The 24,777-nt window shown below is 43.1% G+C and overlaps 1 protein-coding gene across 1 annotated transcript; it reads right to left on the bottom strand.

The window, feature by feature from the left end:
- Nucleotides 1–1,663: 1,663 nt before the first annotated feature.
- On the bottom strand, nucleotides 1,664–24,421 carry LOC115619000 (myosin light chain kinase 3-like). Its single transcript, XM_030511017.1, is given in 11 exon segments — nucleotides 1,664–1,844; nucleotides 3,335–3,466; nucleotides 4,971–5,038; nucleotides 15,110–15,251; nucleotides 15,938–16,047; nucleotides 16,348–16,435; nucleotides 17,545–17,650; nucleotides 19,709–20,130; nucleotides 20,132–20,287; nucleotides 23,241–23,485; nucleotides 23,561–24,421. Coding segments are annotated over 11 exon segments (2,499 nt in total). The 3' UTR covers nucleotides 1,664–1,675.
- Between the last annotated feature and the right edge of the window lie 356 nt (nucleotides 24,422–24,777).

The raw sequence follows: 24,777 nt of genomic DNA, 5'->3' as shown, positions 1-24,777 counted from the left end.
AAATAACAAGGGGAGAGGATACACTTGCTCACCACCCGCCGACCAATACCCAGCCCGACCCGAGCAGTGATCTGGGCCTTCCGGGTAACTCCCCCTGGTTTATATACTGGGCATGACGTGCCATGGTATGGAATACCCCTTTGGCCAGTTTGGGTAAGGTGTCCTGTCTCTGCTTCCTCCTGGCTTCCCCTCCTCCCTGGCAGAGCATGAGACTGAGAAAGTCCTTGGTCGGAGTAAACATTACATAGCAGCAACTAAAACCATCGGTGTTATCAGCATTGTTCCCAGGCTGAAAGTCAAAAACACAGCACTGCACCAGCTACTAAGAAGGAGAAAAATGACTGCTATAGCTGAACCCAGGACAATTGTTGAAGACATTGCTGTTATCTTTTTGAACACATCTGCGAGGGTCTGGCGACATCCATCTTGCCGTTTTATTCTGCCTTAAATGAACCAACACAAGTGAGTGGCGATTCCTGCACTCTCCAGTTCAAGGTGGTGTGAAAAGCTGCTGGTGAGCCTGCAGTGGGTCAATTGAGCTGTGGTTAAATGCTGGATTTTACCTTTTTAGGGTTTGGGTGTGTTTGTTTTTCTCACGTCTGAAAAAACAAAACAAAGCAAAACACCCCTTTGTGGTCTCCTGCTGACAATATAGAATCATAGAATGGTTTGAATTGGAAATGACCTGAAGATCATCTAGTTCCAACCTCCTGCCATGGGCAGGGACACCTCACACTAGGCCATGTTGCCCAAGGCTCTGTCCAACCTGGCTTTGAACACTGCCGGGGATGAAGCATTTACCACTTCTTTGGGCAACCCATTCTAGTACCTCACCACCTCCACAGTAAAGAACTTCTTCCTTATATCTAACCTGAACTTCCCCTCCTGATGTTCAGTTTATGCTTTTTATATGACATTGTTCAAATGTAATTAGTGCTAGAACTGATTTATCCAATTTAGGTAATGATCTGGAAGTTGTTAATATTCTAAGCACTCCTTTGAATTCCCCTCAAACACACAATCTGTTTTACTGTATGCCTCATTTCCTGGCTTAATTAGTTTTATATCACTACTCGGCAAGAGAAAAATCTCTCTACTCACTCACCCAACCCCATAGCCACGGTCTGACATCAATGTTATTCTCACCCTCCCCTGTCATTTCGCATGTGCAATCACTTTTTATTTCAGTGGAGCCAAGACTGAGAAGCCACATGCAGAGTTAAATCCCAAATGCTCCTTAATATCCACTGAATGCATCTAGAGCACTTTAGAAGAGAACAATGTGCATTTTTGCAGCTGCAGCTTCCATTTATCCTCCATGACACTCCAGAGACATTTTTGCAATTTGTGTCAGGGCTTGTGAGAATCCAAAGCAACAATCGAAACAGCTTTTGCTCAGAGAAGGAATACTAAAGATAGATAGATTTCTACACAGAAAATCCTCACAGATTTCCTCTGATCTGCTTGTATTGATGCTATTGTGAAAAGCAACTTTCTTCAGTCAAGGTACATAGACATATTCCTTTTAAATAGGGGCTTTTGAATCACTGAGGAACTGCCCAGCAAGCACAGATACAGCATAAAAAGTGTCACGTAGTGATTTCTCATTGTTGGATGCAATCCACACAGTTGGCTAGGAGGAACTTAATGTCATTAGGTGCTACTGTCCCTGCAATCAGACAAAGAGGTACCTTTTCTTCTTCATGAGTAGTCTGGAAATAAAGTCTTTAGCTTCCTCTGATAGCTGTTCAAATGCTTCTGCATCAAAATCCCAGCTGCAATTGAGTACATAATTAATTGTCTCTGCATCAGTTTCTCCCAGGAATGGGGACAGGCCACTAAGCCAAGAAGAGAAAAGAAAAGAAGAGAAAAGAAAAGAAGAGAAAGAAGAGAAGAGAGAAGAAGGGAAAGAGAAAAGAAAAGAAAAGAGAAAGAAAAGAAAGAAAAGAAAAGAAAAGAAAGAAAGAAAAGAAAGAAAAGAAAAGAAAGAAAAGAAAGAAAAGAAAGAAAAGAAAAGAAAGAAAAGAAAGAAAAGAAAAGAAAAGAAAAGAAAAAGAAAAAGAAAAGAAAAGAAAAGAAAAGAAAAGAAAAGAAAAGATGAGAAAAGAAAAGAAGAGAAAGAAGAGAAGAGAGAAGAAGGGAAAAGAGAAAAGAAAAGAAGAGAAAGAAGAGAAGAGAGAAGAAGGGAAAAGAGAAAAGAAGAGAAAGAAGAGAAGAGAGAAGGGAAAAGAGAAAAGAAAAGAAAAGAAAAGAAAAGAAAAGAAAAGAAAAGAAAAGAAAAGAAAAGAAAAGAAAAGAAAAGAAAGAATAGAAAAGGAGTGTGAGATGAGTAGTTATTAAATGCAAGATGTGTTTTTCCTTCTGTGAATCCTCTGCTTTACAACTGTTGTTAGCTTATGGAGAGGAAAAGACTCTCGGCTATGGGGTGTTCCACTCAGTCCCTACCAGGATAAGCCAACAGTTTGGAACAATAAAGTGTTGTAAATGTGTTACTCTCTAGCAGTTCACTCAGCTACGTCAGGGAGCACTACTAATAGAGCCCCAAGGAAATTAATTCAGTGGGGATCTAGGTACATACATTAGTGCCTTCCCAGCTAGGACAGCTAGGGGGACTCAAGAGCTTTCCTGAATCAAGGCCCATATCCTTATGTGGTTTGAATTAAACACAATTCTGACCAATAGCATACTTTTTCCGATTAGTCTCTAAGCCCAGATTTATTGCTTCAGCCGTTTATTACTTCATTCAGTTGGGTTTTGGCTCACATAAAAATTTAAACCAGAAACTTATCCAGTTCACAGAAAGCATCTGTGAAAGATTCTGGGATGCAAAGTCAGCTCATCAGAAGGCAGAGACTTTGGACAGACAAGCTGTCCATGGCCACCATCCAGATACCAGAAAAAAGTTTTAACCCTATTTGTGACATGATATTTCTTAGACCCACAGCCTAACACTCAACACTAATTCCTCTGTGCAGATGCACACCAAGTCCAAGCGACTAAAATGATGAGATTGTAAATTTTAAAATAATCCATGTCTTCATTTTTGATGGTGTTCTTGAGAACTCTGACATGATTGGGGCAACTTTTCTGAGTAAGAAGAGACCTGACCCATTTTACCATACTGAGTAAAGTGGTGAGAAGAACATTTACACATTTATCAAAAGGATTATTTGTTGTTTAGAGACTTAGTATGCACAGCGAGGTGCCTTTGCATTAAGGGCTGGGTTTTTAACAGAATGAGTTAGGAGTCACAGGCTGATGGGCTCAGGGGCAGCCACACTCCTCCTCGGCAGAGTGTGTCCCCCCCCTTGGCAGAGCCCCCAGGGTTACTCACAACATGTATGTGATGACGCCGACACTCCACATGTCTGTTGGGAAGGAAACAAAGTCATAGATCACCACTTCAGGAGCCAAGAACTCTGGAGTTCCAAAATCAACCTTCAGTTTTTCACGAGGTTTGTACCTTTACCAGAAAGAGAGAGTAATCAGTGCTGAGAGCAGGCTGAGGAACACATCTCATCTGTAAAAATTAAGGCATGGCTTTTGACCATGCAAGCACAGCAGAGCAATCATAGCGGACTCCACAGGAGTCTTTAAAGAATAAACTGGTAATTTCAGGTGAATATACCATCAGCTACACCCTTTGCCAGAGCAAAGCCAGAAGGAAGAACAAGGGCAATAAAACTTGCAAAGGCCTCCTCACAGAGTGCTGGCAGCTTCACTCTCTGCCAGGCTCCACAGGACCCCTTCCAGCAGATGTTGTCCAACATAAAACAAATAAAGCAGCTTCTGTTGAAACAAGTTTGGAGACCATTTGCTTAGTGGAATGTACCCAGCTACAGCTCAGGGTAAAGGTATGCATAACAGATGTGAGCACAACATAATCGCTAAGGTGGGACTCTGAAGAAGATTACTTGGGCTTGGTAACAAGTTAAACAGTGATGCAATACAGGGAGAAAATAATTCTGTTCTATTGCTTAAAAGGGAAAGGTTACAAAACTAAACCAGTCTTGATTGTAGCTGATAGTAGCTGGTTACATCTGTCTACAGACAGAACAAACCATTAAAGCATTGCTTTTACATCTCTATTTCCTGGAAGATCTGGTTTTCAAAACTACTTTAGTAGAAGTTTGTATCTTTACCCTCCCAATTTAAAAAAAACCCACCCTCAATGTATCCATTTGTTTTTAGAAAATACTTCTAAAGTAGTCCTTGGACAGATACATGCACACACATAGGTACATATATGCATGAATGTACCAGATTTGGGCTTAAGAAAAGTCTCAAATGATTTAGAAAAGAAACTGAGAAATTCTGTTGTTCTTACCGTTATACTAACAGGAATCATTCCTTTTTATTTTAAGGGAATTGGCTCATGCTTTGACAGCTTTCTTTTAACACACTCATATGAGCAAAGAAAAAGAATGGAGAAAAGTCTGTATTTCTCTGAGGGTTTCACATGGGATGACTCAAACATGATTGAAGGAAGAAAGATAAGCAACTTGTCTACGTAGAGTTCAGCAGAAAATTTCTACAACTAGAACTTGCACAGTAAAACCTAGCAGTCAAGAAGTCCAAGAGCCTGCCTGGAGTCCCTGGAGTAAAAGCTCTACATGGGGAATCATTTTGAGGTAATTAGATCAGCAGTATAGCTTTACCCAACAGAAATGTTATTTGAAAAAGTAATTAGATAACTAATGCACACAGCAGAAAACTCATGCCCACAGCAACATAACGCTTAGTTCATTCACATAGCAGAATTACATTAGAGCTACCAAAATGCATAAAGCCCCCCTAAGAACTACCAAAATCACATCAGAGGTTTGTGGGGTTGCTTTGGTGTTATTGGGGTTTGGTTTTTGGGTGGTTTTTTTGGTTTTTTTTTTTTTTTGGTTTTGTGGTGGGGTTTTTTTTGTTGTTGTGTTTTGTTGGGGTTTTTTTTTTAATTCATAACTGAACTCTTTTATGTCCTTGCTAATCCAAAGTCAATAATTTTAATCTGATTTCCTGTGTGATTTACACATAATATATTTTCAGGCTACAAAAAGAGAAGAGGGTATTTTGAGTTAAATGTCTAACTGTTTGAGAGATCTAGCAAAACAGTATAAACATGTCAGATTGTAATGGTACTTTTTAGTATAATACTTTTCTTTCTATTCCTATCACGGGAGAGAAGGATTTGACTGGAATACAGAGTTAGTGACAGGTTTGGGTTTCAGCCTCCCATAAAGAAGTTTAACTTCTGTTCCTGTATAACAGTATTCCATAGATGACAAAGATTTTAAAATGGAAAGTCCCCTCTGTGTAAAATGGTAGAGTCGGTCAGATTATTGAGGCTTACCCACTGGATTTACTCCTTAAGTATAAGAGTAACTCTATAAAAAGCTTCAACAAACATGTCAAATGCATCCTGTGGTTTGCCCATGAAGGCAAAAACTTGGGTTTTTTCTAATGAGAATATTTTTCAAGGTAGGGGTGGGGGACAACAGTGTCTAAACTTATTACAGCTGCAGAGCTGTCTACAGGCCAACCAGGTCTAATATCATTTGTGTAAGGCACTGTATAAACAAGCAGGAAAAAAATCAGTTGGTATTTCTGTTTAAAAAGGCCAGTTATTAAGGGGCCATTAGGAAAACACTATCATTTCACTGCAGTTCAGTTCCAGGCAGTAAAAAGTACAATAGGAAGATGACTGAATAGGTATTTTAACACAGCTGCAAGGGGCTAGGGGGAAGTGGAGGGAAGAGTGAAGGCATTTCTAGCCAAAAAGAGTTTGGGGTGTGGTTTTTTCATTAATGACAAAAGGGCACTGTTTAATTCCACACAGATCCTGTTCTTTTCACTATTCTCAGAAAGCTACTAAATAGACATTAAAAAAAAAAAAAACCAACAAAAAATGAATTTCCAAAGCTCCATTCATTGTAGCTGTTTAATTAAGTCTATTCCTTTAGGACATAGTCCATAGAATGTGTCGTGGTTTAAGCCCAGCCGGTAACTCGGAACCACGCAGCCGCTCGCTCACTCCCCCCCCTTCTTCCTACCCCTGCTCCCGGAGGGATGAGGAGGAGAATCGGAAGAATGTAACTCCCACAGGTTGAAATAAGAGCAGTCCAGTAACTAAGCCTAAGGTATAATACAAAACCGCTACTACTACCACTAATGATAATAATGATAAGGGAAATAACAAGGGGAGAGGATACAATTGCTCACCACCTGCCGACCAATACCCAGCCCGACCCGAGCAGAGATCTGGGCCTTCCGGGTAACTCCCCCCAGTTTATATACTGGGCATGACATGCTGTGGTATGGAATACCCCTTTGGCTAGTTTGGGTCAGGTGTCCTGTCTCTGCTTCCTCCCAGCTTCCCCTCCTCCCTGGCGGAGCATGAGACTGAGAAAGTCCTTGGTCAGAGTAAACATTACATAGCAACAACTAAAAACGTTAGTGTTATCAGTGTTGTTCCCAGGCTGAAAGTCAAAAACACAGCACTGCACCAGCTAAGAAGGAGAAAAATGACTGCTATAGCTGAACCCAGGACAGTGAATCACTGTGGTTATAAATGCAGCTGCAATGCTAGTTAAAGCAGCTAACCAGTCTTTGCAACCCTTGAAGTGTGCCGGCACCTCTGCATGTACAGCTTGAGCATCCATCTGGACCAGGGAATGTTCTGACTGGGAGACAGTACTTTTGGAGGGTGGCCCTGCTGTCAAAGAATTCCATCTAGAGCACCATCCTTGGGGCCCCAAATGCCATTCAAGCAACTTTGTTATTTTTTTAGGTGTTCCAGTGGCTGCAGAGACACCCGAAAGCTTTCAGACCAACCTGAAGCACTGTGAGAAAAAAGATGGTAAGTTGTGTTCAGCTATGAACTATAAATCACCTCATCAGAGCAGTTCTGAGCTGTATTGCTGCTTAGTATTTTAGTTGTGCAATATGCCATAATACTCAGTTCACAGCAGCTTACTCCATTCTGCAAACCACTGGCTCATGAAAGGACAAAGAGAAGCAGCAGCAGGACAGTGGTGTTTATGCTGAGTAGTCCTAGTAGAATTCAGGACAACTATTCCATTCAGACACAAAGGTGAAGAGGTGACTGTTCCGGCAGGTGAGGAGCAGCAAACAATGGGATCAGATAACACGGTGACAGACCCTGTGCTTGTGTCCGTACATTTGCTCACTGCCATGGTTATTCCCAGCAACATATTGTCCATGGTGGCCTGTCATGGACTTTCTCCTCCTCTTGTAGGATCTGAAGATGATGAGGAGATGCCATGCAAATGGCCAAAGACTGAAACAAAGCAAGACTATGAAGAATGGAAAAAGAAAATCCTGGAAAATGCTTCTAAGGCACAAGAGACAAGTAGGAGTATTGTCTGTAGTGCCACCTAGAAATGTATCTTCTGCTCGCTCAGAATTTTAACTCTCCCTCTGCCTGGAGACCCTGTAGCATATGAGTGATGGCTGCCTGGTAGCCGGCTTATTTATTAGATAGTGTTTAAGTACAAGTATGTTATTTTTAGTAAACGACCCCAGAATTGAGGTGATTTTACAAGGAGCCTGTCTGACTACTCGCCAGGCTGGTACCTGAGCAGCTATGGCATTGGGTGGTAGAACAGCTTAATTCTTTTACTGCAAGAAGCAGGTAACATTCTAATGTTGTGTTAAGTGTAAGTTCTAAGTTATATGCACCTGGGCCGCTGGCTGGAAGTAGTGGAAAAAAAAAAGGGAGGGGACTAAGTGCCTTGTTAAACTGCAAAACCAGCAGAGGAATTAAGACTGATATATTTTTATTATTTTTTGTACTGTTGAAGAAACATTGTTTAGTCACTGAATTTGACTTATTTTTTATGACCTGTATGGGGCTGAAGTCTCTTGTGCTTGTAAGGGGTCCCAAATATTCCAAGAAACAATAAAAACAGTGGAAGGAAAAGGTTTGTATTATGGCATCAGGTTCTTGGCACTAGTCATGTATAAAACCCTTAGAATGCAAAATAAAAGACACATCAGAGATGCCTTCGCTTTAAGGTGGCAGTTATCCAGGGGACAAGGATCTTGTCTGGGTGATACAGGTTTTTTGCATCTAGCAGTCATAAACTTAGGGAAGAGGCAAACGCCCTGCCCTGTAGACCTTAGAGGCAACTTCTGTGGTCCTACACTTTCATCCTAGCTACTCAAACTACAGTTTTGAAGGAAAAATCATTACTTTTAGCAGTACAGTTATGCCAGCCCATTTCTCTTGCCTGTTTTCTGCCTGGGATGTGCAAAGAGAAGTTAAATTTCATAAACCCTTGTTTCAAAACAGCTCAGAAAACCCCACGTGTCCATATGAAACAAGATAATTTATCTCATGTCTGAGCATTTAGATTTGAAATGCTACCCCACCTGAGCTTCTTTTCAGCAGTATTTTATAATGGCTTGCCAAAGGCCTCGCTGGTGTGCATCCTCCTGCTTACTTGGGTGATACTCACTGCACCAGGATTACAGTAGTTGATGTCATTAACTGCTTTAGATATCAGTGTATGGGTCAGGTTTTTGTCAAAGTTCCTGTTTCAGTGACTCACAGGTCACCTGTTGTTTGTCCTTTTAGCTTTTTATAGACCCCAAAGCAAAATGCACAGGACATGGTGAAACATCCCATAAGGCTGCAGAGGTGGGTTTCCCTGTACTGCAGAACCATGGGATGGCTGCCAAATCTAATGGGATTTCTATTAGAAACAAAATAGTAATTCTGCTGGCCAGATGCACCTTTGTTTTGTAGAAAATGGAGAAATACATACAAGACAGCAGAGAGCATCTGTTACCCTCTTAGAAAGACAGGAAGAAACACACAATAATTGGAAAATTAAAACTTACTGACCATTCTCCTTTCACTTTGTCCTGGGTTCAGCTGTAGCAGTCATTTTTCTCCTTCTTAGTAGCTGGTGCAGTACTGTGTTTTTTGACTTTAGCCCGAGAACAGTGCTGATAACACACCGATGTTTTTAGTTGTTGCTAAGTAATGTTTACTCTGATCAAGGACTTTTCAGTCTCATGCTCTGCCAGGGAGGAGGGGCATGGGAAGCTGGGAGGAAGCAGAGACAGGACACCTGACCCAAACTAGCCAAAGGGGTATTCCATACCATGGCACGTCATGCCCAGTATATAAACCGGGGGGAGTTACCTGGAAGGCCCAGATCGCTGCTCGGGTCAGGCTGGGTATTGGTTGGCGGGCGGTGAGCAATTGTATTCTCCCCCCTTGTTATTTATTTCCCTTATCATTATTATTATTGGTGGTGGTAGTAGTAGTGGTTTTGTATTATACCTTAGTTACTGGACTGTTCTTATCTCAACCCGTGGGAGTTACATTCTTTCGATTCTCCTCTCCATCCCTCTGGGAGTGGTGGGGGGGAAGAAGGTGGGGGGGAGTGAGCGAGCGGCTGCATGGTTCCGAGTTACCGGCTGGGTTTAAACCACAACAGCCAACTTTAATTAGCAAGAGCTAATTTCATTCCAGAGGAGAGTTATGAAATGTAACAGTAACTATTGGGAGAATAGACTCCAAACTAATCCAATATTTTCTCTGCACATCGGGCATAATTAACCCACACTGAGTAAGAGCTGTAACAAAATGTCTGCTGTTGAGAGGCTGATCTAATACATAGCAGAGGGTCCTCAGGATGGGAGAAAATCCAGCCTAGTACCATTAGCATTCTGCTGTTAAGACCTACTCAGAGATGTTTTTAGGTTTGTTTGGTGGGAGGGATTAAACCAAAACTAAGGAATAGGCTTGTTCCACCTTAATGGCATTTATTAGCATTAATTCAGAAATATACAAACCAATTAATATAATCACATTTTACATGCAGAACCACTGTGGGAGTAAAACATGAACAAAAGTGGGCCTTCACAGAATGCGATACACTGTCAAGATTATTACACTTGATTTTAATAATTCTCTGTCTCAATTCTGGAAATGCTGAAGTCCAGAATTCAGGACTTTGCAAAGTGAGAAGCACTAGAGTGGAAAAGATAACTACAGTAGGGTAAGCCCATCTTAAAACCTCTTCATTAGCAACCAATACTTTTGCTAATTCAAGGAACACACATGTCCATAAAATTAAAGGGAGCTTTACAGTGGTTTGATGCCTTTGCTGGAAAGCTAGTTTTAGTACTATAGTTTCTGGTTTTGCTAGGGAGTCCATCCAGCTCACACAGGGTTTTGCAGAATCTAGAACAGGAATAAAGGAAACCAGAGGCTTAATAATGTTATAATTTTAGCTGAGAGAGATTGTAAGTGGCTCCAAGTCTTTATACATCAGGAAAAAGTTTAAAATACAAAAGAAGTTAGTATTGTGAAGAAAACATTTAATGTTCAGGAGCAAAGTGGGGGGGAAAGGGCTTCAACTTCCTAACTGGGCTGAAGACAGAGTCCAGCAACACACCGTGTCCCTGCCACTGAATAGCAATAAAATGTGTTTTGCACATCACACCATATCAACTTCTCAGACTTCATTAAAATTGTCATAGAAGAAAAAAAATAAAAAATTCTCAAACTAAAACTTACTTACAGAACTAAGGGTTGCAGCTGAAGCCACTTACAAGTTTTAAATACATAAAAAGGATGTCTGGAAATCTTTTCTGGACAACATGAGATCTTTTTGCATAGACCCAGGGGTCATTAGGTGATTTTGATTTGTGGCAGTTTCACCCCTCTCCTTCTAAAAGTTCAATCCATTCAGCTCAGCTCAACCCACCATAAGAAACAGCAGCAATGGCTAACTGACTTTAGTTGCTTCAAACCAGGATTCCTCCTATTTCCTAACTATGGAGTTATAGGATATGACTTTTTTTTTTAAAAGAGAGAGTAGAATAAAAAAAAAGCCAACAAACCCAAACCATTCAACTCTGTGTAGTTGCACTGAATCATCATCATCATGTTTGGAGGAAAAAAAATCTTTTTGAAAAAATTACAGAAGAAAAGGATACCTGGTATCTTTTGTTCTAAGTAACAAACACCAGGGGGAAAATTGTGCCACTGTTGTGGCAGTGCTCTTCAGTCATGAAGAAAGTTCAGAGATCCCATGCTCGGTGTGAGAAATCAGAAACCTGACAAGGTGTTTTCTGGTATAAACACCCCAACAACACTGCAGAATCAAAGCCTTCAGCAAGAATCAGCCCCAGTAACAGCCATGTTTTTCCATCACTATGCACAACAACTAAAAACTTGTAAAAACAAAACAAGGTAACTTCTGCTTTTAGAAATAATTTCAGTACTTCTTCCTTGAGACACTTCTGGAAGCTCTGCACTACACACACAATATTTGAGGAGGACAGACCCAAAACCTTATGTTATAAAACAAAGGGGTAGAAATTATTGAAGATACCGCGTCCTTCTTCCATGATTTCATGTCATGTCTTCCATGGCTCCAAGAGTAGTAGATGCTTCACACAAACTTATGCAAGCTTGACAGACATAGTCTGAAATCTCTTCAGCCTGTTAGCAGCAGCCACTACATAAAAATGTTTCTGTGAATAGAACGGAACAGTCCAAGTGTGAGTACAGCTGAGGTAATGGACCTTTTCTGTGGCTGACAGATTTTTCTCCTTGATAAATGAATTTACCTCTAGTGACCCACACCTTGTGTGGATTGCAGTGCAGAACAGCTTTGTACTGGGTGACCACCACTGCAGAACAAGACTGATGGCACCATGAACTTCTGCAGCATTATTACAAATTGTATAGTGATATGTCTTTACGTATTTTTTAAAACCCAAATGCAGAAGTCTGCAGCCAAACAGCTGGGCTGCAGGAGTGGAAAAAGTGTAAGCCTCTGGTTTAGCTCCTTGACAAGGAATTGCAACTCTCCAGTGACAAAAGAAAAGGAAATGGTCCTCACTGAGTTTTCCTCACATTTCCACAGGCTTCTTTGTACCAAGATCACTGTGTTCACCTTTCAGGATCCATTATCTACAGTCCAATAGAGACTCCAATAAAAATTCTTATCAGTTCCTCATATAACATTTAGTTCTGAAGGAGTGTGGGGTGATCAGGTAAGTCCTGAAGAGTTCTCTGGATGGGTTTAAGCCTAACTTTTTCTTTCTCCCACACTTCTACTCACTGCAAAGAGAGACAAAACTGCGTTATGTTGTGTCCCTACTCCATAGTGACAACAGAACAATGCAACTGTTGTCAATGGAAAAATGTCTCCAATATGAAGAGAAAGAACATTTAAGCTAAGCAGTATCTGAAGTCTCTGAACTTGTAAAGAAAAAGGTGTAAAACTTCTAAACACCAATCAGAAGGAGTAAAAATTGAAACTAAACTTGCTAAAAATAGAATCAGTATACTTGTGCAGGAGAAAAGCCCTTAATTTACCAGTGAAAATAGATTTTCCAAACTCATATTTACAAGAAAGAAGCCTGTGGACAACAGCGAGCCACCATACAAAAAAGGAGGGAATGGCTCTGCCTGCATTTGAGCTGATTTTCCCTCTGGAAGTAGATTTGCCAGACGTTGTCTATTTGCCTTTCATTTTCTGTGAGCCATGTAACTCTGCAGCAACAACTGGGACTTTAGGTGAAGCTTGAACTTCTTGGCTTTGGCAGGTAGGTTGCTTAACCACTCATGCTTCAGACACTGCATTGCGCTCATCCAGCAGCTGTGGGAGAAGAAATCTGCCATGAAAACCCAGCTGCCCTTGCTGCCATTGTCTCGGTGCCCTGTGCTCCTCAGTATTACTGAAACTGCCTTAAACTGAAACCTTTCCTTCACAGCTGCCAAGAGCTGCCTCCAAAGGCTGAGGGCTTGCTTCTCTCTTGCAATTGCTTTGTCAATTCCCCCTTCCCTAGCAAGTGATCCCAGCTGCTTGGCTTCCCTACCTTCTAGTTCATGACCGTCGGCCCCATTGTCCCAGCATCGGAGCAACCAGGTGATGATGTGCTCCCCTGGAAGATGGGTGAAATCTTTTCGTATATTCCGCAGCTCGGTCGAGGTCCGGGGTTGAGAAGTCACCTCTTCTTCTTCTTCCTCTTCCTCTTCCTCTGATACACGTAGTAGTAACTCTTGTTCAGTTCCTCTTCCCTGTAGTAATTGCATTGGGACTTCATCTTTCTTCACTGCAGGGGATGCTCTTTGTGTGTCTCGTTTGCTTGTGCTTACAGGGGCTACAGATATTGTCACAAATTGGCCATATGGTTTAGCTGCAGTGTTTATCACTGTGGTTGGAGTGGCTGCAGCATCTGCCACTAGGGTTGGAGTGGCTGCAGTGTCTGTTGCCGGGGTTGGTGCAACTGTTGTGCTTGGGGGTTGAGTAACACCAACAGCTGCATTGTCTATTGCTGTCAGGGTTTGAGTAGCTGCTGTGCTTGTCACTGGGATTGGTGTAGCTGCTGTACTTGGAGTAGCTGCATTTTCTGTTCTGGTCAGGGTTTGAGTAGCTGCTGTGATTGTCACTGGGGTTTGAGTAGCTGCTGTGCTTGGAGTTGGAGTAGCTGCGTTGTCTGTTGCTTTGCAATCAGATCCAGAGACATTTTTTTCCCTTTGAAGGTGCTGGATAGCGTTGAGCAGGGCTCTGTAGGCGTAGGTCAAGCCCCAGCACATTGTAGCGATTTGTCCCTCTCTGGTATAACCAGGACGACAGCACACCTCATTTAAGTGTTTTACTAGTTTTTCCGGATGTTGCACTTGTTCAGTGGTGAAGTTCCAAAGCACTGGAGGGGCCCACTGGCCTAGATAATTGCTCATACTATCCCACACACCCTGCCACTCATGACTGTCCAGCCTCAGGGAAAATCTCTTAGTGGTCCTCCTATATCGTCGTCTAACCCTAGACCAGATTTGAACCTGATACTGCTTAACTTTCAAAACCAGATGAAATAGGGTGTTCCCAGGGTGGGATGGCCGTGGGTAAAACACACTCCGTATGTTTGCCAACATGCTGATCCCCAGCACAATCAGCAGGCAGGTCTCAAGGGTATTCAAAGGCCATCCAAAACCTTCAGAACTCTCAACTGCTGTTGAAAATAGCCTGGTGGGGGAACGGGGGGTGTAAGGGAATGCCTCCTTCGTAGGTTGACCCCCCGAGGAGAAAATAAAAGATATGCAATTGCTAAAAAATTTCATTATGTACCTCCCAAAGTATAGAGGTGATGACCACGCTGGGAATGCAAGCCAGACCAGTTTCATGATCAATGAGTCTATTGTATTACATGTCGTTACCATGAATTACAGTGAAACAAGAACCTTAGCCCAGGTCCCCCAGCTGATAAACACTAAAACAGCAAATAGTGGCTGTAAGTAAGGTACGACATGCTGAAACTCTGAGATCAAGCGCAACGACTCTGAGAGCCAATAAATCAACACTGTGACGAGTAGTAACAATGAATGCTTATCACAAATATGATTAGACACACTCTGGTCAGATCTGTCATTATCTCAACCCTTCGTGCCCCATGTTGGGCATCACAAAGAACTGTCGTGGTTTGAGCCCAGCCGGTAACTCGGAACCATGCAGCCACTCGCTCACTCCCCCCCTTCTTCCTCCCCCCACTCCCGGAGGGATGGGGAGGGGAATCAGAAGAATGTAACTCCCACGGGTTGGGATAAGAGCAGTCCAGTAACTAAGCCTAAGGTATAATACAAAACTGCTACTACTACCACTAATAACAATAATGATAAGGGAAATAACAAGGGGAGAGGATACAATTGCTCACCACCCGCCGACCGATACCCAGCCTGACCCGAGCAGTGATCTGGGCCTTCTGGGTAACTCCCCCCGGTTTATATACTGGGCATGACATGCTGTGGTATGGAATACCCCTTTGGCTAGTTTGGGTCAGGTGTCCTGTCTCTGCTTCCTTCTGGCTTCCCCTCCTCCCTGGCAAAGCATGAGACTGAGAAAGTCCTTGGTTGGAGTAAACATTACTTAGCAGCAACTAAAAACATCAGTGTTATCAGCGTTGTTCCCAGGCTGAAAGTTGAAAACACAGCACTGCACCAGCTACTAAGAAGGAGAAAAATGACTGCTATAGCTGAACCCAGGACAGAATGAGAGATCACTCTTGTAATTAGAGACTCTGCAGTGGTCCAAGCCATAGCATCGCTAAAGAGCAGAGAGTATGAACTACTGACCTTCAGGTCCAAATGGAGAATATAATGCTGCTGCAGGTAATGGACTCCTTCACAAATCTGCTTGGTAAATAGGATTGCATCCAACTCAGTCAGATTGTAGTTTTCATCTGTGATCTCGTCAAATAATTCACCACCATCAAGACTAAAATTTTGACATAGAAAAGTGTTAAAACCCTGAAATTCCTCATTAGGTCAACTTATTTCCAAGCTGGGAACTTAGGTGCCCTAATTTAGCAAGGGTCCTAACAGTACATCCAGTATAAAGTGTATCAGTAGTTTCAATGACTGAGAATTATTTCCGAGTGTGAAATTAAGTATCAATATAAATTAAAATTGAAAAGTTGCCGCTAATATCTGGGGGGGATGTGTGTCAAACCCAAACCCAGATGACCTGGTGATCTGATGGGGACCTGAAAAACCTACAGGAAGTACCAAAGTATCTATTATTTGCTCATCTTATGAGTCTAGAACAAATAAGTCTTCAATCTATAAAATTTACTAAATGAAACTGAGAATTAAGCTTAACTTATATGAAAAGTGAACCATAGTGGAGCTCTGTTCATTAACAATCTTGTTATTTGGGTCATACTCTTGAGGATACTTGCCTTTCTTATTATTTGTTTAAACTGTAATCTTGCCAAATAATTTTTAACCTGAAGAAGTTACTTTTAAAACATTTTTTTTTTTTCCCTTCTGAAAGCAAAATCAACTCTCAGGCTGGGATACCACTCAAGTCTTCCTCACACTTTAGAATCATCATTCCCTATTTCCTTTAGTGACCTGAAAAAACCCAAATATCTAACAATTCCTGAGATCATTTAAACTTACTATTCCATGATCAAAGTGATACTATTTTTGGCTTCAAAAGCATCATAAAGCTGGATCATATTCACATGATTTATTTGGTTTATAATGATGATTTCATTTTTTACTTCCTCCTGAAAAAACAACAAATTAACAAAAAATGAGCAAAATATGCCCTTTAAATTCCAGTATATTCAAATACAATCATTTGTAAACCCCAATGACAGCTATATCACAGGTCTCCTATGGGCAGAAGTTTTAATCACAAACACAGGAGATGACAAACAGTCATATAAAGTCCAAGCTTCTATTTACTAAGACAGATTTTACAGTATTCAATACTACCCAATGCCAATTAAGGGAAGTGGTGTTAAGGTGCTTGCAACAAGGCAGGTTTAGAGTGTGCTCACTTGGGTTCACAGCAGCTCAGTTACCTTCTCTCTTGCTCCTTTTATGATTTTGGCTGCCAGGTGCAGCCCAGTTGATATCTCTGTGCACTTATAAACTTGCCCAAACTGCCCCCTGTGGATACGAAGAAGATGGGAAACTGCTTAATACAGCTCACCAGAAACTTCCCATGCAACTAGTCCTATCATCCATTAAAATAGCACAGTACAAAGTGAACGGCATCAGGTGACCAGCAGCATGAATCTCCTCTTTCTCTCAGCTTATGAAGGATTAGTTTCATCTTTCCAGCCAGTTGTTCAGTGCTTACATTAGAATATTATGCCCTTTTCGTATTCCCACATTTCACTGCAGTATGATGACCTGATGATATTCTTTGCGGGTTCTGTAACTGTACACGCTTGCTGTCCTTCAGTGATGCGTTTGTGGGTATATTAACAAGGGTATTTCTATCTTCATCTCATAACTTTTCAAATGACTAGAAGACCAGTAACTGTAGCCACTCCACAGACTGCATCTCTTACGCACTGTAAATTCTCCCCCATGTCACCCAGACATGTTAATGCCCCTCGGGATGATTTCTAAACGTTATCTTCTCTGCTATGGCATCATATTGCTTATACTTATTAAGCTCTATTTGTACTTTTGGATCAACCTGTAAATCAAACTTTGTCAGATAAGTAAGGATACAAGAACACAAAGGCTGCAAACTTCTTAAGAGTGAAAATTAAACATAAGGCCAAAATAATAACTGCTCCCTTAGTTTTCTTTAATGTGCAGTTCAGCATGGTAAAAAAAAATTGGAATCTGCCTGACCCAGTGGGCTTTGCTGATTTCAGTTGCTCTGAGTATGTCTGCCTGAAAGGTACAGGTTTTCCTACTGACACCAGCTATGGCCAGGATTGTTGTGACAAATGCAAAACCAGTCATCCCAGATCACTGTTAGGGATCTGAAAATGGACCTGGGGCAGAAACCAGTCACCTAAGGGATACCACACACACGCTTCCCAAAATCTATAGAAGGTTGATACAAGGAACCCAGCAACTATGATGGCCCAAAAGGTCTCAAGGATGAACCTGCTTGCTCTGGCTGCTGTGACCCTGTCGCACCTCACCCACACACCTTGGGGCTGTCTGAAGAAGAAAGCTCTAGCTCTCCAGCTCACTGCATTTCTCCATGCCTTAGCTACCAACAGCAGTGCAGCATTAGGGACAGGAATACTTACCCCCCCAGTACTTCGTGCCAACACGCCAAGTAGCACGTTGTCACCTCTGTTTGTTTGACACTCACCACGCGATGTTCGAAAGGAGCCGGAGGAGAAGGGCTGTCATATAAAGAGGAGACAAGCCAGTCATTCAGATGTTTCTGCACACATCACTGCACTTGATTCCATCTCCCTCACACCAGTGATTTCTATCCACAGGACACACACATCACCTTGCTGTGTTTGCTAAGTGTAATAAGAATTCTGAACTGCCTTCTGCGCTCCCAGTATCCACAGCTCCACCAAACTATACCCTTGTGCTCCCCCTACCCTTGGCATCACTGTTCCTGAAGGGATGAACTGTTTCTCAGCGTGGCATCACTGATGCAGCCCTTGGTGCTTGTGTGGGGCTCTAAGGGAGCAACTCCAGTGCCAACATGTACACAGACAAGCCAGCCTGCCACTTCTGCCAATATGCTCCTGTCCTGGGTTCAGCTGTAGCAGTTATTTTTCTCCTTCCTAGGAGCTGGTGCAGTGCTGTGTTTTCAACTTTAGTCCAAGAACAATGTTTTTATATTTTTAGTTGTTGCTAAGTACTGCTTACTCTGATCAAGGACTTTTCAGTGTCTCATGCTCTGCCAGGGAGGAGGGGAAGCCGAGAGGAAGCAGAGACAGGACACCTGACCCAAACTAGCCAAAGGGGTATTCCATACCACAGCACATCATGCCCAGTATATAAACTGGGGGGAGTTACCCAGAAGGCCCAGATCGCTGCTCAGGTCAGGCTGGGTATTGGTCGGTGGGTGGTGAGCAATTGCATTGTGCATTACTTGTGTTTATTGGTTTCTATTCCTTTTCCCCTTTTAGTTTCATATTTTTTCCCCTTGTTATTTCTCTTATCATTATTAGTGGTGGTAGTAGTAGTTTTGTATGGTACCTTAGTTACTGGACTGTTCTTAACCTGTGGGATTTAGATTCTTTCGATTCTCCTCCCCATCCCTCTGGGAGCAGGGGAGGAGGGAAGAAGGGGGGGAGTGAGTGAGCGGCTGCATGGTTCTGAGTTACTGGCTGGGCTTAAACCATGACAGCTGCCAATGCAAAAACTCAAGACACAACTTTATACTCAAGTGCACTCACTGCCCTCTCCCACCTTTTCTCTTTGCTTTATGTTCTCTACCATGCCATCATTTTTTCTTCTACTTGAATTCAGACAAGCACTGAAGTATTTGGATAACATTAAGCATGTGATTCCTTTTACTATTTTTAGAGTGGCATGCAAGTAAAATAACCATTGCACTTGCATCAAGCTGCAAAAAGGGAGATGGTGAAAAGATCCAAAACTGCCCTGTTAGTTCAAGTGAGGGACTTTTACTGCTAACAGCTTTTTACAGATGAGGAATAAAGTGCCAGAGAACAGGATCCCACCTCCTGAATCTCACCCCTCATTTTTTAACACATAAGCTACATCAGTTAACCATGATGCACTTAATGTCCAAGTTTTTCTAGGGTGAAGCTTCCATAAACTCACTTTTGGTGTCCCACATTCAAAACAATTTTACAATTAACCTCCAGATATCTTGGGCTGCAATTTAACATGTATTCAACTAATCTCCAGTCACTGCTGAGAAAGTCAGATCTAGGTCATGACATCTACACATGGAAGTACATTCTTGGACATATTTACACTCTAGGAGAGAGTACTCCCTGAAACTATGCAGTTGAGTGTTCACACAGTAACTGAGATCTACAGCCAATAACACAACAAGGACTACGGCAAGATACTCCTCCCACAATATTTTGCTGCTCTCTGGATCTCCAGTCCATAGTTGTTAAAGCATACCTGGTTTGCATACTCTATCTCAAGGAATAAATGCTTTAATAGAAAGAAAATGGATGTTTTCAAGATGGCTCATACTTCTGGTCACATGTACATTTCACCCAAATTTATTTCAATGGAACTTTTTTTTCCCCAAAAAACCACTTTAAAAGGAAAATTACTATTAAAAGCATTTGTACAAAAGTTAATTCAGTTATTTACATATTCAAAGATACCCATGGCAAAATGGTCTTGAACTGTAATACACAGGTGGTCTACTGAGCACTGCTCCAGCTATTATTGTACATGTAACACAAGAGTAGGACTAAATCCTCAGTGTAGAAGTTTCCAAGAGTAACTGTAACTTACCGATGATCATTTCATCCTGAGTGGGTAGCTCTTTGCTGGGTTCCAGTGTCTCAGTCTTCTCTGGTGCCATTCCTGCACACTGACAAGCATCATTTTCCCTTCCCCCTGAAGATGCAGATTTGAATTCTCTCTTCTCAGTATTGGTATCTGTTTGGGATTCTTTTGCTTTTGCTGTTTCTTGATGGATTTTCCCCCCTACCCCCAGATCCTTTGTAGGCTCCTTTGCAGGCTCCTTTGCAGGCTCCTTTGCAGACATATTCTGTGAGGTCATGGGCTTGCATTTTAATTCTGATTTCTCTTCAGCCTTTTTACCTGATTTGGGCTTGCTTAGTAATGGCTGTTGCTTCCCATTTTGAGGTGCGGGTTCATTTTGCTTATTGACCCCTGTCACTTCTTGATTTGGATCAGTGCTAATGTTTTTAGGACTGTTGAAGTTTTAATTTGTCAGGCAGCTCTTTGACTCCTTCCACTTCTGCTGGTGTGGAGGGTGGGGATTTTACTTTGGGATCATTTAAGTTTCCTTCCTTGATCATCTCAATCTTTTCTTTCATTTCAGTCATATGTACAATGATGGATATCCTGCAGAGCAAACAGTTGACATTTTATGCAGATGACTAGCCTTGCTTTTGTAACTGGGGGGGGGGGATGGGATGGGACAGGACTGTAAGCTCCCCAAACCACATATTTCTACAGCATTAAAAAAAAAAAATCTAACTGTACAAATCCTTTTAGGAAATACAACACTAAAGGAAAAGCACCTTAAAGCATGCTGGTGTTTTTCTGGGTCCTCATCCGTGTGTATTCCTGCCTTCTGCTGAACACAAAATGTCTCACACTGCAGAGTTAATCCCACATTTCAAAGCTTACCAGCTTTATGTGACTATTACAGTTGGTCTAATAAAATGCCACTTGTCTGGGCTGAGAGGGGGTAGTGATTGCCTTCACAAATTACAGGCTGATCATCTAAATGGCTGACTGTTCATATGGCTCTACAAATCCAGAGGTTTGCATCCATCCTAGTCCTCTTCCAGCTGGTTCCCTGCACACTCAGACATCTGTGTTTGTGTCTTCTGATGGGACAGCATTCTTTCCACTGCCTTCTGTTAAAAATGTAACTTCCGTAAACTCTTACTCCATCAATATTATTTTCTTGGCATTCTAGCTACTGCAAAAGTTAGTTTAATATTTTTTCCTCTTCTGTTGTCTAAGAAGAACATGTTAAAACCAATTCTCTATGCTCCTAAAATCCAAAGACATTTGTATGACAATTTTTGAGTCAACTCTTACTGCTCCGTCATGAACACAGTCTGATTTCAGTGAGGCTGAATTGAAAATTGTGAAGTTGTAAAGTAGATTTTATACAACAGCAAGTAAAGAATTTCTGATGTCTAGGAGAGAACATATCTCATTTTCACAAAAGTTACTGCCTCTTTTGGCAGAGCAATGTTGTTACAAAAGATATTAGAAAATGCTACTGCTTTCACATAACAGGATTCTGAAGTGTCCCATTTTCAGCACCTTTAACACCATTGTGTTGTGCTATGAATCTAAGCTGCACCCGAGTGAGCCATCAGAGCAGCTCCAAGCAAATACTTCCACTGCTATCTGGTCAAGCCTGAACTCGGCAGGACTCTCGGCATTTCTCCAAGTAGGGGAACACAATGTCCTTCTGACACTTCTGTGTGGGCTTACAGACTTCATTGAAAGTTGCATTCATTTTAGAGAGGCATTCACCACCCTCATGTGACTCCACACACAAACACATAGTGGGTTTCCTGTGCAGGAAGGCTGCATCTTCCCCTGGCGTTGCTCTAGGTTCTGCCTTCCCATCATCCATCAGCCTCCCTCCCCAAACCAATAACTTCGTTTGGGGCTCAGACAGCCCCTGTCCCATCCAAACTAACCAGCTGCTTCAGAACCTGCTGCCTCTTTCCAAGTTCACCACCACGATGAACAAGCACTGACTTCCACAGGTAACAGCAAGTGTTTCCCCACTGCTTCAAACACCTTGGGCCATCCTCAGTGCACAGAACAGGCAGAGCCTCCAAGGCAGCGCTCAGTGGGCAGCTGGGATGGTGTTCCAGGGATCGAAGGATTCCGGGTGGAGAAGAATGTAAGCCATGCACACACACACACAAAACTGCTAAAAAGTTTATTACAAAATCTAAAATAGTTATAAAAATCCAGAGATATAACAGGCTAGAGAGAGATAACTAAAGGTTACCAAATATAGGTTAGGCACAGATTCTTACCAACCCACACACTTGTCCAATGACCAAGAGGCCAGCTCTGAGGTGCATCATGAAGAGATGGGGTGGCAGGCACTACTTTAGCAGGCGTCCCTGTGGAGGTAACGTTGACCTTGGTGGTAGTTGGATCCGTCTCTCCCGAACCCTGGGCTTTTATCTGTTAAAAAGTGCAGACTCATCCTAACACAGGGGGCCAGCCTGAGCCAGGAGGAGTGGCCTTGTTGGCTCTTTGCTGCGCACACTCATTTTAGACAATTGGGGTGGGCCACCACGGACCAATTCCTCATTGTTAGACCCGTCTAACACATGCCACCGCATGATCCGTGTGTGGACCATCTCCGAGTCGAACTAATTGCCTCCATCTGTGGAGATTTTCCTCCTCCTCTTCCTTCTTCATCGTCACCTCAGTAACCGCTTCCAGAAAATAGAGGAAGTTAGTGGAGTATTGGGAGTGGGCCGCCACAGACCAGTTCCTCATTTTAGACAATCGGGGTGGGCCACCACGGACCAATTCCTCCTTGTTAGACTCGTCTAACACATGCCACTGCGTGGTCCGTGTGTGTGGTCCATCTCCAAGTCGAACTAATCATCTCCATCTGTGGAGAAAGTCAAAACCCAGCTGGATACAGTCCTGGGCAGTCTGCTTTAGGTGACCCTGCTTGAGCAGGGGGTTTGGACCAGATCATGTCAAGAGGTCCCTTCCAACCTCCACCATTCTGTGATTCGTGCCAACCGCAGGCAGATTGGCCTGCCCTTCCCTCCTGGATGGCCCTCTTATAACAGAGGAGGCCATCCCTCACATCAAGGTCTGTCATGGCATATGTCCCCACCGCTCAACGCTTACTGGGTTGCAGCCAACAGCGGAGCTAAAGGTTCTTCTTGGTGGCAAACACAGAGGCCACCCAGTCTTGCCCTTGACTATGGTAGGAGGCATTTGGCCAGCCTCAGTCCTTGCACCTCGTTGTCAATGCAGAGTTTCACCTGCCTCATCCAGTAACAAGTTACTACCATGGCAAAGCACACACAGATTTGCATTAGCAGAATAACTACTACAGGGTGCAGCAGCACGCTGAGGATGCTGGTGGCCATGGGGGACCAGCCAAAGAAAATTTTCCACCAGTGGTGTTCTCCCACCCTCTTAATTCGTTCCATTACCTGCTTTATAACACTACCATCATGATGTACAGTTATTGAGATCCTTCTAGCTTTTGCCTTAGCATTTTCTAACAGCTGCTGTAAATTTGCATGCTCTGACATCTCTTTTACAAGTGACAAATCCATACCAATAGGGGTTGGCGCTCACCTTAAGGGCATCATCTTCACATATGAATCCCAGCCCCCTTTCCAAAATGCAGGCTTCCAAATCTACTGACTGCCATTTCCCACCAGACACCCTTGCCCACAGGCGGTGGTCCAGGGGGTAGACCACAGACCCATTTGTGTTAACCCCCAGGGCCCCAACAGGGTAGATCTTTTCAATGCGAGCCCCTGTCACAGTCAGGACGTAGGTGATGACTGCGTTGAAGACCTGGTTGTGGGCAAAGTTGACAAGCCACCACCAGGCTTGGAGCTGCCGCGTCTTCTTTGCGGCCGCATCTCACACGATCTTTCGGATCTCGGTGGGGAGGATGCCATTGTCCCCATCTCTCAGGACACCTGCAATGACAGTCTGCACCCACATCTGGGCCTGGATGCAGTGATGAGCAAGAGAGACGTTATTTTGTTCGATGCCCAACACTCGCAACAGCATCTGGTGGTCTTTCTCATTTATTAGTTCCCAGGTAGGCAACACCTCTGACACGAGCCACTGCCCCATCCCAAGGCTGGCCAGGGATGAATTCAGGGGTTTAAGGAGCCCCTGAACACCCAAGGTGACAGCCTCCAATTTGTTGGCTAAAACCTCAACATTCACAGTGTTGAGGACTCCCAGCCCAGCACCTCCTCCTCCCAGCACCATGGCCAGCAGGTCTCTCCTGGCCCGGGTGCCCTGGATGGAGCGGCTGTGGAGCCATGCCAGCCAGCCCGCGTGGAGCATGGAGAGGAAGGGGGCACAGTGAGGTTTGATGGATGAAATGTTGACAGTGAATAGAGACAACACCACCTTCTTCAGTGAGTGGACAGGCCCCGTCAACAGCTCTTGGATGCGATTCTGCTTGACTACGTAAGGGCCTATTTTGGAGATGAAGGGGCGTAAGACAGCAATGATGGTAAACTCCTTCTTAAATCTGTCAGGACCTCCCATCCACCACTTCCCTCCAAGCTCAGGGGACATGTCTATGCTTAAGCTTCCTCGACGCCACACCTGGAGGTGTGCACAAACTCCATAATCCTGATTATACCAGGAAGCTTCTGCGCCTAATTCACATCTATTAAGCATTTTGCTCTCACAGAGGCATTTTACTGGCATGACCCACTTGTGGCCATCAGGGGCAGTGACAATCATGATGGTGCCATCGATTTGCATCTAGTCAGTTATACTTTGTTGGGAGTATTCAATTTCCAATTTTTACCCGGTTGCCAACTTCAGCGTATGCGGGTAGCGCCAGCCCGGCCAGACGTCAGACTGCCGTGCTGCACCGCCACGGGTTCCAAGTTCCGTGGCACCACGTGGCAGGGGGGGTGGGGAGCATGCTCCTTAGAGGGAAGTATTAACAACATTCCAGAGTTCTTCTATCGGCAAGGGAACACCCACTAGACATGTCGAAAATGGATTCGACAGTGTTGTGGTACTTAAACAGAGAGTGTCATGGTGGGTGAGATTGGCAAGGGTGATCCATACATTGGTTCGAGGCTGTATCACAGGCCAGGCTAAAAGCCTGA

Source organism: Strigops habroptila, chromosome W (genome assembly GCF_004027225.2).
Source record: "Strigops habroptila isolate Jane chromosome W, bStrHab1.2.pri, whole genome shotgun sequence".
Classification (NCBI taxonomy): domain Eukaryota; kingdom Metazoa; phylum Chordata; class Aves; order Psittaciformes; family Psittacidae; genus Strigops; species Strigops habroptila.
Note: the sequence above shows the minus strand (reverse complement) of the source record. Positions and strands in the feature narration are given on the sequence as shown.